Here is a 17,078-nt window from a genome sequence, read left to right as displayed (position 1 = left end):
TACAATGGTAGCCAAGCTGGTGAAACGACAATTGATTGAGTTAATAAGCAATTCTAACTAACTATCTAACTAATATTGTATAGGAAAAAACTCCTTATGTTTGTTAACCATCGACCACAAGCCAAGTGCTTACAAGCTCTCTGATGACTCATATGGGTTGTCCTCCGTGAGGCAGTTCTGACCACCATTCTCCCGCACCCATGCGCATATACATCCCTGGCGAACCCACGAACCTCCATGAGTTCGTTCTACCCACCATCCTCGTACCTTCACTGAAAGTAGAATAATGAATAGAATTAATAGCCGAAACAAAACTAATGATGTTATGTAGAAGGGATACATAACATTTAGCAGCACGACTTGAGCATGTTGGGAAAAGGACCGCTAGAGAACCGGTTGATCATATTAGTACTTGACATGGGCCACAATACTAGCTTAATTATTAGGTACAAAATAAACAATAGAAGAGGAAACGCATCTCACATTTTAACTACTAGCTTAGTTAAAAGGTAGAAAACAAACAACACAAGAGAAATACATGAAACATCTTAACTATTACCTTAGTTATTTGATATAAATAAAAATACACGAGGAACTACCTCATACATCTTAAATACTAGCTTAATTGTTCGGTACAAGATGTACCACATGAGGAATCAGATCACACATTTTTAGCCAGGGGCTCTTGGTTTTTCTTAAGTGGCACCAGCAGATTGGCCACAGGCAAGCAAGTTGAATTAATCTTTTTTACCGGATCTCACCATTCATGTTTGCTTTTTCATGCTTTTCTAATTTTTTTATTGGACACCATGATATTTTTTTGTTTGTTTCGGCAAGCCTCCACATCACCAACACCACATAAGAAAGCTTCGGTAAGCGCGGCTCACCAACCCATTCCATGAAGGTGCACTTAGGGAATTTTTAGAGGCACCCCATAAACTTCTGCTCGGTATCCACACCCTCATATAAGTCATGAACCAACGCCGGAATAGGTCGCAGTCGGTGTCTCATCTATGCCGTGTGCAATTTGTAGTCACGATAATTAACCCTAAATATTCCAGATCAAGATAAAAATGTAGCAGATCTCCAATAATGAACGGAGATTGAGGATAATGTACGATGTTGCTGGTGCGCTTAAGTCCATTATTGATCAGCATCATCATGTTCTTGCCATGCCCATGGGTAGTACTTATACCCTACCCATTAAGTCATGCGTAGGGCACGGGTATATCCTCGTACCCGCAGGAATACCCATACCCTGCCCTTTTATTGTCAATTTCTTAAGTGGCACATCTACTTTTATTGATTTATAAGTTAGAATATGATAATGTGATTTTTATATTTTGTTAATTGCTATGTACTCAACTCCTATTATTGAGTTGAGATAATTCATTTTTAATCATATTTGTTATCGATAAATATAAAATTTGAGTGACTTGTGTACAATTTGACCTACCCACCGGGTGCCCAATGGGTATGGGTACCCACCGGGTATGTTTATGGGTAAAGTTTTATACCCGTAGGTATGGGTATGGGTAAAAATTTATACCCCATTAACTATACGGGTGTGGGTATGATATTTCTCTACCATGTCCATACCCTTCACTAGTGGAGAAGAGGCCTTTGGTCCCAAGCAAATGTCCCAGTTCCGAACCAAACCGGGACCAATGGGGGGCATTGGTCCCGGTTCGTTTCGCGCAGGCCGACACCACCAGCTGGCGCCTGTCCGTTAGCGGCCTTTAGTCCCGGTTTGTACTAAAAACCGGGAATAAAGGGTCGGTGGCAGGGCGCGGTAGGCCGTGTCAGGCGTCGGAACCCTTTAGTCCCGGTTTATAATACAAACCGGGTCCAAAGGCCCACCCTTTGGACCCGGTTTGTACTACAAACCGGGACAAAGTCCCCAATCTGCCTATATAGACTCGCCACTGCCCAAGTGTGAGCCACACTTAGCCATTTTTTCACTTTCTTCACAAGAGGGGTGTATTGCTTTGCTCTCTTCTTCACATGCACAAGAGTTGTTAGATGAAATGCTTAAGAGGATTTGCCACTTGAGTTTACACAAATCAAGCCACACTTAATTGCTTTTTTCATCTCCATCGAGGTTAACAACTTTATCCTTTGCATCTGTAATTGATAAAATGCATGTGCATATATACATCGTGATGTTCTGTAATGGTTTTGATCAGCTTAATTATATCATGCAGATGAATCGGCAATGGATGTACATTGACCGACGCTTTGACGAGTTCACTTCGGGCCTGAGTAATTTTATGGCCGTGGCTGAAGCAAACAAACATGGTGGCTTCATGTATTGTCCATGTGTCAACTGCAAGAATACCGTAAATTACGCTCACTCGAGTACCATTCACGACCACCTTCTGCGATCCGGTTTCATGCCCAGTTACTATTGTTGGACCAAGCACGGAGAAAGAGGGGTTATGATGGAAGACAATGAAGAAGAGGAAGAGGATGATGACGGTTATCCCAATTTCCCTGAATACGATGATACTGCAGAAGGCAAGGAAGACAATGAAGACAACGAAGCAGAAGATCAAGGGGCACCAGATGAGCCTGCTGATGATGATCTTGGTCGGGCCATTGCTGATGCAAGGAGAGAATGTGAAACTGAAAAGGAAAGGTTGGCCTTCGACAAGATGATAGAAGATCACAACAAATTGTTATACCCAACTTGCGAAGATGGCCATAAAAAGCTAGACAACACACTTGAATTGTTGCAATGGAAGGCAGAGAATGGTGTCACTGACTCAGGATTTGGAAAGTTGCTGACAATAATTAAGAGGAAGCTTCCAAGGGGTAACGAATTGCCCGCCAGTACGTACGAAGCGAAGAAGATTGCCTGCCCTCTAGGATTAGATGTGCAAAATATACATGCATGCATTAATGACTGCATCCTCTACCGCGGTGAGTACGAGAATTTGGATGCATGTCCGGTGTGCACTGCATTGCGGTATAAGATCAGACGAGATGACCCTGGTGATGTTGAGGGCGAGCGCCCCAGGAAGAGGGTTCCTGCCAAGGTTATGTGGTATGCTCCTATAATACCACGGCTGAAACGCTTGTTCAGAAATAAAGAGCACGCTAGGTTGTTGCGATGGCACAAAGAAGACCGTAAGAAAGACGTGATGTTGAGGCACCCTGCTGATGGATCCCAATGGAGAAAAAATGATAGAGAGTTCCCAAACTTTGCACATGATGCAAGAAACTTAAGGTTTGGTCTAAGTACAGATGGCATGAATCCTTTTAGAGAGCAGAGCTGCAGCCATAGCACCTGGCCTGTGACTCTTTGTATATATAACCTTCCTCCTTGGTTGTGCATGAAGCGGATGTTCATTATGATGCCAGTGCTCATACAAGGCCCGGAGCAACCCGCGAACGACATTGATGTGTACCTGAAGCCATTAGTCGAAGAACTTCTACAACTGTGGTCCATAGCAGGTGTACCTGTGTGGGACGAGCACAAGCAGGAGGAATTTGACCTACGAGCGCTGCTTTTCGTAACCATCAATGACTGGCCTGCTCTTGGTAACATTTCAGGACAGTCAAACAAGGGATACAATGCATGCACGCACTGTTTACATGAGCTCGAAGGTGATTATTTGGAAAAATGTAAGAAGGTCGTGTACCTGGGGTATCGTCGATTTCTTAGGCATACCCATCCTGTAAGAAAGAAAGGCAAGCATTACAATGGTGAGGCTGATCACCGGAGAACCACCGAGGACCGCCGCTGGCGTAGCACCTTCTCCACAACCACCGAGGACCGCCGCAGCAACCACCGAGGACCGCCGCTGGCGTAGCGCCTTCTCCACAACCCTCCACCGACCGATCCACCGCCCTACGCCCGCTCGCGCCACCGGGAAGACGACCGGTCTAGACGGGCAGCCTAGACCCACGGCAGACCTCCTCCACTTGCAGCCACGAAAGGCCTGGTGAAGAGCGTCGCCGCCGCCTGGTCGGGGAACGCCGCCCCGACCACGGCCTGCGACCTTATCCGACGACCCAGCCCCAGCCTCATCGAGGAGATGGCCGCCACGTCCACCTCCCCTAGAACTGTTCGGTACCAGGGGCCGCCGCCACCGCGGCTGGCGGCAGCGGCGGAGAGGAGGGGATCAGGGGGAGGGAGTGTTTGGGCGACGGGATCTGATCCCCCGGCGGCGCCCTGGGGGTGCGCCGCGGGAGGAGCTCCTCCTCCTCTTCCTCCTCCTCTATAATTCTATATAATAAAAAACAGAACAGTAGCATCTCTATAAATAGTATTTATGAAATTAACAAAAAAGTATTATTGATTTTTTTAGCCAAGTATATAACTGGAATGGAATTGAAGCAGAGCAAGCAAGCAACTACATGTCAAGAATTTTAAATGGAATGGATCCCAGGATCCAACCCCTTTCTAACAGCCATGTTGTAAATTAATTCCTGGATAGTTTCATTTCAAAAAAAAAAATCCGGGATAGTTCACTTCCAATAGCTTTGTATTAATTTGTTAAACCAGCTACAGTTGTAATTTTTTCCAGTTTCCCCCCAAAATGTTCAGAAAAAAGTCGTTCTCAAGTTTCTATTTGAGAGAATTTTATCTCAAGTTAGTTATATTTAGTAATATTGTATACTTTTTTTTGCGAATATGTAATAGTGTATACTATATGGTAGATAGTAATTTCATTCGTTCAGTCCAGTCAAGGCACAATTAACTAGCATTTGTCAGGAGGAGCCTTATGAAAGCGGAACACAGATTTAGGTGTATCGGTTGTATCAAAGGATACCCGTGTATGTCATTATATATCAAGGTATGAGTAGGCTACAAGTTAGGAAGTTAGGAAGAGTACAATTCGGTATACATCTGTTGACTGCCAAAACCCACCGGCGGGCAGCGGCCGTCAACACCGTAGAGCCGGGAAGAGCCTAGAGCTGCGGCTGGCTGAGACCCCTCCGAGCGACGGCCCGCAATGCTCTTCTGGTCACACGTCCGATGCGAAGTGCAAGGGCGTGCCACCTGACCTATACCTGGTCAGGAAGGTGATGGAGATGCCTCGCTTAGTTTCCTGCATGGCATACACGTAAACATTAAATACGAGCCTCGATCGGCTCTCAGGTTATCCTGTGAATCGGCTCAAAGAGCCGATCCACCCATGATTCGTACGGGGTGCACGAATATATGGTGGTCCTGCTTGATCAAGATAAAGCTAATGAGATCTACGATGATTTAGGTTTTTCACCGCATAATCGGATCATCCTACTCCAGGTTGGGCCTCGCGGCCACGCACGGTGATCGTAAGCCGATCCTAAACAAGGCCTAAAAACCAACATGAAGTTGGTCCTCGGAACATCCTGTTTAGGACTTGCGAACGACACCCTACGTGCCGCTGGATCCTCCCCCCCTTTGTAAGGCCTAACTATTGCAGATATTGAACTAATCCTTGTAGAACAAGGAGCAATCGTAACGGATCAGATCTACTAAATAATGATCAAGCGGGGTGCCGCCCCCACACCTGAGATAGGTGTGAGGGCGGCTAGATATGCAAGGGTTGCACTACGCTAGCATGCTTAAACGAAGAACAATGCTAACCCTAACACATCTATGATAACTACGTTGCTCGCCATCAAAAAGGCTTCAGTACGAGCAACGTATGAACAACGTGGAGCTTGTGCTGCCTAGATCGCAAGATGCGATCTAGGCAGCATGTCGCTTACCTGATAGAAACCCTCGAGACGAAGGAGTTGGCGATGCGCCGAGATTGGTTTGTTTGGGTTGAACGTGAGTTGTTGTTTATTCCATAAACCCTAGATACATATTTATAGTCCAGGGGACTCTCTAATTCGGACGTGCACCTAACCGTGCACGAGTAAAACTCTAACTTTTAATCTAAGATGCGATCTACTACAATTACAGATAAATGGGCAATCTAGCCCAACTTTGCATATAAGGCCGATCTTCGTATTCTCTCCATATAACCTTCAAGCCTATCTTGATCGTGGCCCACCTCTGACTCGGTCAAATTCTGGTGATAACACATGCCCCCCTGGTTTTGGAAATGACATTTCCAAAATCATTACGCTTTTCTTTCGTCGGGTCATGTCGTGGCAGAGCAGAACCATTGCAGCATTTTTCATCATGATGCCCTGTCTTCTCAACTGTTCCGCGTGATTTGACCGTTGTCTTCGGGCACTGCCTCCTCGAAAACTGCTGTGGCATTGAATTTTTTCACCATAGCCCCCTTTTATTTAACCGCCTTGAGCAGTTTGCCACTTCATCATCCTGCTCTGTTCTGGCCATCGGCACCAAAAAACCCCCAATCTCCCACAGCCATGTCTTCCTCTTCCTCCTCTTCCTCGTCGGTCTTCCACGACTCCTCCTCCGAGCTTTCCTACGGGTCCTCCTCCTCCCGTGAGACGCCGCCGGACATCCGCGCCCCAGAAGAATGGGACCTGGAAGACCACGCCTCCTCCATCTGGTCCGAAGACGACCAGTCCCTGACCAGCGGGGATGAAGATCTTCAGTTCCTTGCCATCGGGGAACTGGAGTCGGAAAGCGAGGACGACCAGTTCCCCTGGGACGGCTGCCCCACCTCTGAAGAAGAGGAAGAGGAAGACGACGACGACGACGACTCCCTCGAGGGCTACCCGCCAGCGAAACGCCTCCGCATGTGGTGGGACGACGACAGCAGCGACGATGAAGACGGAGATGAAGCTCCCGTAGAGGGCTATGGGAGCAGCGACGAAGAACCCATCGGCAGCAGTGCCGATGAGAGTTCCGAGGATGACGACGAAGGAAGCGATGGCCCGTAGATTAGGATCTACTAGTGTAGGCCTAGCAGTAGTAGATTGGTCAATAGACCCCTCTTTTGTTCTTCCTTCCCTGAGAAATCGGCTCTTTCTTTGTAAGAAATCCCCTTATTAATGCAGAAAAATCCAATCCCTCAGCAATCATTAGGACATCCGTCTCTCGTATCACGATCTCTGGCCTTGCTAATCTGAGCTTATTCCGCTAAAGTCGATATCAGTGTATCGGCTTTGTTTTCTGAAGTCGATGCCCGTGCATCGGCTGTGATTTTTTTTTACTGGCCGATTTTCAAATCGGCCCCCACATCTTACTGTCCATCGTCCCACATGCTTGGGAAATATTTCTTGAGGTGTTGACCATTGACAGCCACTGGGAACTTTTCGCCGCTCAACTCTTCCAGCATGTATGCATTACCCTTCAAGGCCTGGACAACTTTGTACGGACCGTGCCAATTAGGAGACCATTTGCCATATGCCTTGTCCCTGGTTCCCAATGGCAACACAGCTTCCCATACTAGATCACCAACTTGGAAATCCTTTGGTCTAACCTTTTTATTGTAGGCCCGAGCCACCCTGGCTTTGTTCTCCTTAATCTTCTCCAACGACCAAAGCCTAAGTTCTGTTGCATCCTCAATAGTGTCGCTCATCAAAGCTGCATATTCCTCAGCTGTCAAATCATTCTGAAACGTGACACGTCTTGATCCAGCCGTAATTTCCCAAGGCAATACGGCTTCCTGTCCATAGACAAGCTGGTATGGCGAAGTCTTTATAGCTCCATGGCACGACATGCGATAGGCCCATAATGCTTCTGATAACTTCTCATGCCAATCCCTAGGGTTCTCGTCAATTTTCCTCTTGATCAGCTTGATCAGACTCTGATTGGACGCCTCAGCCTGCCCGTTAGCTTGAGCGTAGTACGGGGATGATCGGATCAGTTTAATCCCCATGTCATCACAGAACTCCCTGAATTCTTTAGAAGTAAAGACCGAACCTCCATCGGTCGTGATAGTTTGGGGAATCCCGAACCTATGAATGACGTGTTCTTTCACAAACTTGATCACATCTTCTGATTTCACCTTCTTCATAGGGACGGCTTCCACCCACTTGGTGAAGTAATCTGTGATAACCAAAATCCATTCATGTTTTTTACTCGACGCCGGATGGATTTTGCCGATCATATCCATGCCCCACCCCCGAAACGGCCAAGGCTTGATGATGGGGTTCATCGCTGATGCTGGTACCATCTGAATCTTCCCGAACATCTGACACACTTGGCACCCCTTGTAATAATTGAAGCAATCTTCAAGCATGGTGGGCCAATAAAACCCTGATCGCCTGATTAACCACTTCATCTTATGAGCCGATTGATGAGTTCCACAGGCGCCTTCATGTACCTCATGTAAGAGCCGATTAGACTCAGTTGGCCCTAGGCACTTAAGCAGTAACCCTTCCAACGTCCTGTAGAACATATCGTCTCCTATGAGGACATACTTCATGGCCTTGTACCTTATCCATTTAGATGCCCCCCGAGCCGAATCTTTTAAATAATTTAAGATTTCGGCTCTCCAATCATCCTGTTCCAGGAACTGTACCTGAACCTCTGATCCGTCAGATATATCTATATAGCCTGACGCCATTTGTGCAAGATTGTTGGCGTCGGCATTTTGGGATCTTGAGACCCAATTAAAGTTGATGTACCGAAACTGTGTCATTAACTCACGGCATTCCACCCAATATGGGAAAAGCGATTCACTTTCGCACTTATACTCATCCGTGAGTTGGTTAATCACCAACTTTGAGTCTCCAAAAATTTCTACGGCCTCAGCTCCGGCTTCCAGTAGCAACTCCATTCCCTTACGTACTGCCTCATATTCTGCTACGTTGTTAGTGCAAGGGGTAGATAATCTGATGGAGAAGGAGTATTCTGCCCCCCGAGGCGACACGAGCAGAATGCCGATGCCACAACCATCGCCACAAACCGATCCATCGAAGAACATAGCCCATGCACGTATAGATAGTGCTGCTATATTGGTGCTGATCCGTTCAGCGATAAGATCGGCCAACGCTTGTCCCTTGACTGCTTTCGCAGGCTGATACCGGAGATCGAATTCTGACAACGCAAACATCCACTTACCAAGTCGGCCTTTCAAAACAGGGGCCGACAACATGTGCTTGACAACATCCGACTTGCATATAACGATGATCTCTGCCGTCAAAAGGATGTGGTGAAGCTTGGTGCAAAGTTTCTCGACCTCAGGATATCTTGTTTCCGCGTCCAGCATCCTCCTGCTGAGGTAGAAAACGACCTTCTCAACGCCATCGTAGAGTTGCACTACCACTGAAGCGATGGACGTGTCAGCTACTGACAAGTAGATGTAGAACGGCCTGTCTTGCTGGGGCGGAACTAGCACAGGCGGCGTCGTCAAATACCGTTTAATCTCATCAAACGCCTGTTGCTGTTCTGCCCCCCAGTGAAACTCGTCGTCAGATTTAGTTTTTACCAGTGCCATGAACGGCTCGATCCGCCCCGACAGATTAGAGATGAATCGTCGGACGAAATTGATTTTGCCAATGAGCCGTTGGAGCTCCTTCTTCGTGGTTGGCGGCTGCTGGGTACGCACCGCCTCCTGACTTTTCAGGCCGATCTCAATTCCCCGCTCATGAACCAGAAAACCTAGGAATTGACCAGCCGTCACGCCAAAAGCACACTTCTTCGGATTCATTCTCAGCCCGAATTTCCGAGTTCGGTCTAGGACGCGCCGTAGGTCATCCAAGTGTCCCTCCATGGAGACTGATTTGACTACCACGTCATCGATATAGATCTCCACCAACTTGCCGATCAGATCATGAAATATATAATTCATGGCTCGTTGGTACGTTGCACCAGCATTCTTCAACCCAAAGGTCATGACCACGTACTCGAACAAGCCTACTGCCCCTGGTACCCTGAATGCGGTCTTGTGTATATCTTCCGGAGCCATGAAAATCTGGTTATAACCGGCGTTGCCATCCATGAAGCTCAACACCTTGTGGCCAGCAGCGGCGTTTATCAACGTTTCTGCCACGGGCATTGGATATTCGTCCTTTGGGGTGGCTCTGTTAAGATCTCGGAAATCGATGGCCACGCGCCATCGGCCGTCCTTCTTCTCCACCGGCACGATACTGGAGATCCACTCAGCATACCTGCATGGCCTGATGAATCCGGCGGCCAACATTTTCTCGATCTCTTTCTTGACTTCTTCCAGAATTTCGGCCCTCATCTGACGTGCTCGTTGTTGGAACGGCCGAAATCCTTTTTTAAGGGGGAGCCGATGCTCAATGATGCTCCTGTCCAACCCAGGCATCTCCGTGTAATCCCATGCAAAGCAATCTGGGTATTCCTTCAACAGGGCTATCATCTGTCCCCTGAGCTGTGGATCTAACTTTTTGCTGATAAAAGTAGGTCGCGGCTTATCCCCAGGACCGATGTCGACTTCTTCTAGCTCATCAGCTGATGTAAACCCGTACCCTAGCTTTCCGTCGCCTGTGAGGTCGACGCCACATACTGGGAGAGCAGGTGATACAGATACTACGGGCCGATTGCTAGCATCGGCTTCTACCTTGATCATCACCAAGATGTTTTGGCGGTGTCGGGGCTGATCGCATGGAGCAGCCTCTTCCTTATATTCGCTACGAGAGCAGTTGTCCTTGCCTCTATCTCCATCAGGGGGGTGCCCCAGTTCTATCATGTTGACGTTGAAAGAGTGTCCTGGTTGGCACCTCCCAGGGTAAGTACCGTTAATCCTGTCAACGGCGCGCGACGGTGAATTAGGCACTTCTGGTGCTGCCGATATGAACGACAATGGTAGACGGGGCTGGAGTGGCACTTTTCCTCGGTAGGTCCCGAGAGCTGGCTCTAATAGAGAGTGCTGATTCTTCATGACCTCCTTGACCATCCGAATGGCGACATGCTCCAGAGTATTCACCAGGCTCTCGGAATGGAGACACAACGAGTGAGCCACCATGCCACCAATCTCCTGGCGCACGGCCCTGGTGCGTTCCTCTGACGGGACAGATAGATCTACTTCATCGAGTGCGCCTTCCGGTGAGAACCCCTTCCGCCTGACGCCATGCGAACGGGTCCTGTGATATGAGCCGATGAGGTCGGCTTCGAGGGTGACTTTGATCTCGTCATACCTCTTCTTGAGCTCGTCGGGCAGCTCCTCGTAGGTGACTGGCGTGCCGTCCGCCATCTCAGATGTAGATGGCGATGTGGTTGATGTAGAAGCTTGTCCCACCGGGCGTGCCAGAATGTGTTGACTGCCAAAACCCACCGGCGGGCAGCGGCCGTCAACACCGTAGAGCCGGGAAGAGCCTAGAGCTGCGGCTGGCTGAGACCCCTCCGAGCGATGGCCCGCAATGCTCTTCTGGTCACACGTCCGATGCGAAGTGCAAGGGCGTGCCACCTGACCTATACCTAGTCAGGAAGGTGATGGAGATGCCTCGCTTAGTTTCCTGCATGGCATACACGTAAACATTAAATACGAGCCTCGATCGGCTCTCAGGTTATCCTGTGAATCGGCTCAAAGAGCCGATCCACCCATGATTCGTACGGGGTGCACGAATATATGGTGGTCCTGCTTGATCAAGATAAAGCTAATGAGATCTACGACGATTTAGGGTTTTCACCGCATAATCGGATCATCCTACTCCAGGTTGGGCCTCGTGGCCACGCACGGTGATCGTAAGCCGATCCTAAACAAGGCCTAAAAACCAACATGAAGTTGGTCCTCGGAACATCCTGTTTAGGACTTGCGAACGACACCCTACGTGCCGCTGGATCCTCCCCCCCTTTGTAAGGCCTAACTATTGCAGATATTGAACTAATCCTTGTAGAACAAGGAGCAATCGTAACGGATCAGATCTACTAAATAATGATCAAGCGGGGTGCCGCCCCCACACCTGAGATAGGTGTGAGGGCGGCTAGATATGCAAGGGTTGCACTACGCTAGCATGCTTAAACGAAGAACAATGCTAACCCTAACACATCTATGATAACTACGTTGCTCGCCATCAAAAAGGCTTCAGTACGAGCAACGCATGAACAACGTGGAGCTTGTGCTGCCTAGATCGCAAGATGCGATCTAGGCAGCATGTCGCTTACCTGATAGAAACCCTCGAGACGAAGGAGTTGGCGATGCGCCGAGATTGGTTTGTTTGGGTTGAACGTGAGTTGTTGTTTATTCCATAAACCCTAGATACATATTTATAGTCCAGGGGACTCTCTAATTCGGACGTGCACCTAACCGTGCACGAGTAAAACTCTAACTTTTAATCTAAGATGCGATCTACTACAATTACAGATAAATGGGCAATCTAGCCCAACTTTGCATATAAGGCCGATCTTCGTATTCTCTCCATATATAACCTTCAAGCCTATCTTGATCGTGGCCCACCTCTGACTCGGTCAAATTCTGGTGATAACAACATCTCCGATCGTATCCTATACAACAACAACAGAGTCCTATACTAAAACTACTAACACGTTGTTTAACATCCTCCCGCAATCTTAACCTGGTTCCATAAGGTTAAGATTGTGTCGACATGCTTCAAATGCTGGTAGTGGTAGAGGCTTTGTAAATATGTCAGCTACTTGATCCTTTGAAGATATGAACTTGATTTGTAACTGCTTTTGAGACACCCTTTCTCTCACAAAATGGAAATCAACTTCAATATGCTTAGTACGAGCATGAAACACTGGATTAGCAGACAGATATGTAGCACCAATATTGTCACACCATAATATAGGAACTCTGACTTCAGGAATGCCCAATTCCTTGAGTAAAGATTGTACCCAAATAATCTCAGCCGTTGCATTTGCTACAGCTTTGTATTCAGATTTTGTACTAGATCTAGAAACAGTAGCTTGCTTACGAGCATTCCAGGCGATCAAATTACCTCCATAAAAGAGTGCATATCCCCCCGTTGATCGCCTATCATCCGAATTTCCAGCCCAATCAGCATCCGAAAATGCAGAAACTAATGTATCACGAGTTGCACGAATAGCCAATCCATGAGATACCGTAGAGCGCACAAACCTAAGAATCCGTTTAACTGCAGCCCAATGAGGATCTCGAGGAGCATGAAGATATTGACATACTTTGTTGACAGCAAATGACAAATCTGGTCTGGTAAGAGTAAGGTATTGCAATCCGCCAACAACACTGCGATATCTAGTAGCATCTTCACCAGACAGTAAGGCGCCTTCATGGGCAGAAAGCTTGTCACCAACGGTCATAGGTGTGGAAACAGGGGTGCATTTGAGCATACCAGCCCGTCGAAGGAGATCCATAGCATACTTTTTCTGAGTAAGAAATAAACAAGATGGTCGATGATGAACCTCCACACCAAGAAAATAATGTAACCTGCCAAGATCTTTCACTGCAAAGGCTTCTCCCATCTGACAAATTAATCTGTCCGTGGCTGAAGAAGAAGAACTCACCACAATAATATCATCCACATAGACCAGTAGATACATGATGAGATCAGCTCGAGAGAAAATAAAGAGAGAAGTATCCGCAGTAGAGGCCCGGAAACCAAGAGACCCAAGAACCGAGCTGAGTCGAGCATGCCAGGCTCTCGGTGCCTGTTTAAGACCATAAATAGCCTTCTTAAGATGACAAATATGGGACGGTCGAGTAGGATCCTCAAAACCTGGAGGTTGGCGCATAAATACTTCTTCCTCAAGAACACCATTCAAAAAAGCATTTTGTATGTCAAGCTGTCTCAGCTGCCAACCACGGGACACTGCAACAGACAGAAGAAGGCGAATAGTAGTTGACTTCACAACTGGACTAAAAGTATCTTCGTAATCCTGCCCATAACGTTGTCGAAAACCCTTGGCCACAAGCCTCGCTTTGTATCGCTCAACAGACCCGTCAGAATTTCTCTTCACTTTAAACACCCATTTGGAATCAATTACATTGACACCAGAGCAGGGCGGAACCAGTTGCCATGTATTGTTTCGGAGCAATGCAGAATATTCAGTATCCATTGCCTCCTTCCAGCGAACAGAACGGAGGGCATCACGTAGATCTTGCGGTTCAGAAGCAGCTCGATCAGCTGCATGTGCCAGGCACGTAGCTGACCACGCGACGGTACCGTCGGTCCTTTCCTTGGGCTGGCGAATGCCTCGCTGAAGTCGAGTAACGGGCCGCGATAACACCAGCCCACGAGCAGGAGCAGAGGCCTCTTCGGACGTAGAAGACCCAGGCGAGGAGGCAAAGTCCAGCTGACGAGGCTCTATCACATCCGCCCGCGGACGATGGGTTGCACCAGACGGAGGGGAAACAGGCAAAGAGGAGGCCCGTTCGGGAGTAGACCCTGCATGGATCACGCGATCCGAGTCATGCACGGGATCGTCGTCACAAGAGGATCCAGCATGATCGACGTGAATAGTCTGGCCATTTGAACTCTCATCTTGATCAAGCAATTCCAATCGAGCGCCACGTCGATTTCCTGCACCATGGTTAGGCAAAAGCAAAGAAGTATATGCAATATCATCAAATTGGCCAATATGAGGAGTAGAACGATTTGTGGACTCGGTATTGGATGTAGGCAATTGAGAGAAGGGAAACACATTTTCATCAAAGATGACATCACGAGATATGTAGATCCTACTGGTGGGAACATGGAGGCACTTATATCCTTTATGGACTGAGCTATACCCAAGGAAGACACACTTTTTGGAGCGAAACTCAAGCTTTTTGTTATTGTACGGACGCAAATGAGGCCAACAGGCACAACCAAATACCCTAAAGAAGGTATAGTCCGGAGCTTCACCCAAAAGGCGTTCTAAGGGAGACTGCATGTTAATGACACGAGTGGGAAGTCTGTTTATCAAAAAACAGGCAGTAGAAAACGCATCACTCCAATAGGAAAACGGAACAGAAGCATGAGCTAAAAGTGTAAGACCTGTCTCGACAATGTGCCTGTGCTTTCTTTCAGCTGTACCGTTTTGTTGATGAGTATGTGGACATGAAACACGATGTGATACACCAAGATCTCCAAAGAACTTGTTAAGCTTGATGTATTCACCTCCCCAATCAGTTTGGACATGGATGATTTTGCGACTAAGTAGGCGTTCAACATGTTTCTGAAACTGAATAAACACATTAAACACCTCACTTTTGCGTTTAAGAAGATACAACCATGTAAAACGACTATATCCATCAATGAAACTCACATAGTATGTATGTCCACTAACAGATGTTTGAGCAGGACCCCAAACATCTGAATATATTATTTCAAGAGGGTGTGAGATTACACAACTAGAAAGAGAGAAAGGCAATTGGTGACTTTTGCCTTGCTGACAAGCATCACAAATTACATGACTCGAAGTATTAGACGAAGAAAGCTGTCTATGATGTAACACATGTTTCACTACTTGGGAAGAAGGATGTCCTAAACGACAGTGCCACTTATCATGGGACACTTTTATTCCACTAAAGACATGTTTGAAAGGAGACAACTCATCAAGCTTGTAGAGTCCACCATGACACCGCCCACTAAGCAGAATTTCCCTCGTGCGCCGGTCCTTAACAAGAAAAAAATAAGGATGAAACTCAATGAACACATGATTATCTAAGGTGAATCTTCGGACAGATAAAAGACTACGGGTGACCGAGGGAACATGTAAGACACCATTAAGATGTAAATGTTTGGAAGGAGTAGGAATAGAAGATTGGCCAATATGATAAATATGCATACCGTTCCCGTTTGCAGCGTGAACCTGATCGGTGCCTTTGTAGTTCTCTTTCATCGTGAGCTTGTCAAGGTGGTTAGTGAGGTGATCAGTGGCTCCTGTGTCCATATACCATCCTGGATCAGCATTGTATGAGGTAGTCTGGCCAGCATGGGCATGAGTAGTAGCAGCAGCGACTTGTCGTTCCATGTAACGGCCGTCATTGTTGTCACCAAGGTAATCTGTCTTGAATCTTTTGAAGCAGCTTGATGCAGTGTGTCCCAGTTTACCAGAAATCTGACAGGTAGGTCGATTTCCTCCGCGATCATCCTGGCGAGGACGATAGCCACCACCTCCTCCAGGATTGTAACCTCCAGGATTGTAACCCCCACGGTTGCCTCTTCCAGGGTTGTAGCCACCACGGTTTGGAGGCCTGAATTGCTGCTGTGGACGCTGGTCAGGGCGAGGATCACCACGATACTGGGACTGGCTTCCTCCGCCTCCCTTGGACACGGCGTTGGCGGAGTGAAGGTTTTGACTGCCCTGAAGTTCTGCCTTCTTTGCCTCTACTCTCTGTTCCTTGTTCACAAGTTGGGCAAACAGATCACGTTCAGAGATGGGATCTGTGCGATTGGAAATAACATCTACCACGCCTTCATAGTCGTCATCGAGACCTTTGAGTACATATGAGACGAACTCTTCTGGGCGCAAGGGTTGTCCAATGCTGGTGAGAGTATCGGCTAGGCACTTGACCTTGTTGAAGTAGACAGTCATGGTGGAGTCTAACTTTTTCAGGTCTTGCAGCTGTCCTCGGATTGCCATGTAGCGAGCCGTGGACTGGGAAGAATAGCTTGCAGCAATGGTAGACCACGCCTCTTCTGCAGTAGTACAGAAAACTATCAGGCCTTGCACAGCTTCCGTAGAGGTAGCCATGATCGCCGAGAGAATCGCGGCGTCCTGCTGGTGCCACGAGGTGAATGCTAGATTGTAGATGCGTCTTGGTGCTGTGGCGTCCTGGGTATATGCCGGATTGTCGATCTCCTTGGGAGGGCAGGGGAAGCTGCCGTCGAGGAAGCCAAGGAGAAGATGGCTACGGAGCGCCTGAGTCACCTGAGCGCGCCAGTAAAGATAGTTGTCGCCTCCAAGGCGGACATTGAGTATCGAGGCAAAGTTGAAGGGCCCCGAGGTAGTCGACGAGGACGACGAACTTGCAGCAAAATTCAGAGTAGGATTGATGATGGGGGTATCGCCCAAATTCCCCAAGGTACTCTTGCTTGAGGAGATGCTTGCCGCAGGAGAGCCCATCGCGGAGTAAATCACGCTGGGTTGATCGGATCATAGAGGGAAGGCGTCGCCGATCGCAGGCTCTGATACCATGAAAGCGGAACACAGATTTAGGTGTATCGGTTGTATCCAAAGGATACCCGTGTATGTCATTGTATATCAAGGTATGAGTAGGCTACAAGTTAGGAAGTTAGGAAGAGTACAATTCGGTATACATCTCCGATCGTATCCTATACAACAACAACAGAGTCCTATACTAAAACTACTAACACGTTGT

General features: G+C 47.7%; 1 protein-coding gene across 1 annotated transcript; it reads right to left on the bottom strand.

Moving 5' to 3' along the window:
* Nucleotides 1–3,901: 3,901 nt before the first annotated feature.
* On the bottom strand, nucleotides 3,902–16,822 carry LOC139832728 (uncharacterized). Its single transcript, XM_071822550.1, has 3 exons — nucleotides 15,544–16,822; nucleotides 12,428–14,292; nucleotides 3,902–4,231 (listed from the first exon to the last, which is right to left on the bottom strand). Exons 1-3 carry the CDS (start codon nucleotides 16,820–16,822, stop codon nucleotides 3,902–3,904), a joined length of 3,474 nt encoding a protein of 1,157 aa, XP_071678651.1.
* Between the last annotated feature and the right edge of the window lie 256 nt (nucleotides 16,823–17,078).

This window comes from Lolium perenne, chromosome 6 (assembly GCF_019359855.2).
Source record: "Lolium perenne isolate Kyuss_39 chromosome 6, Kyuss_2.0, whole genome shotgun sequence".
Lineage (NCBI taxonomy): Eukaryota > Viridiplantae > Streptophyta > Magnoliopsida > Poales > Poaceae > Lolium > Lolium perenne.
The sequence above is the reverse complement of the archived record's forward strand: the minus strand, read 5'-3'. Positions and strand labels throughout refer to the sequence as shown.

Coding starts and splice junctions, on each gene's coding strand:
- LOC139832728 (XM_071822550.1), bottom strand. CDS start 16,822: ATGGGCTCTCCTGCGGCAAGCATCTCCTCAAGCAAGAGTACCTTGGGG. Junction 14,293..15,543: donor TCACGCTGCAAACGGGAACG/GTATGCATATTT, acceptor ACCATGGTGCAG/GAAATCGACGTGGCGCTCGA. Junction 4,232..12,427: donor TCATATCTTCAAAGGATCAA/GTAGCTGACATA, acceptor TTTATTATATAG/AATTATAGAGGAGGAGGAAG.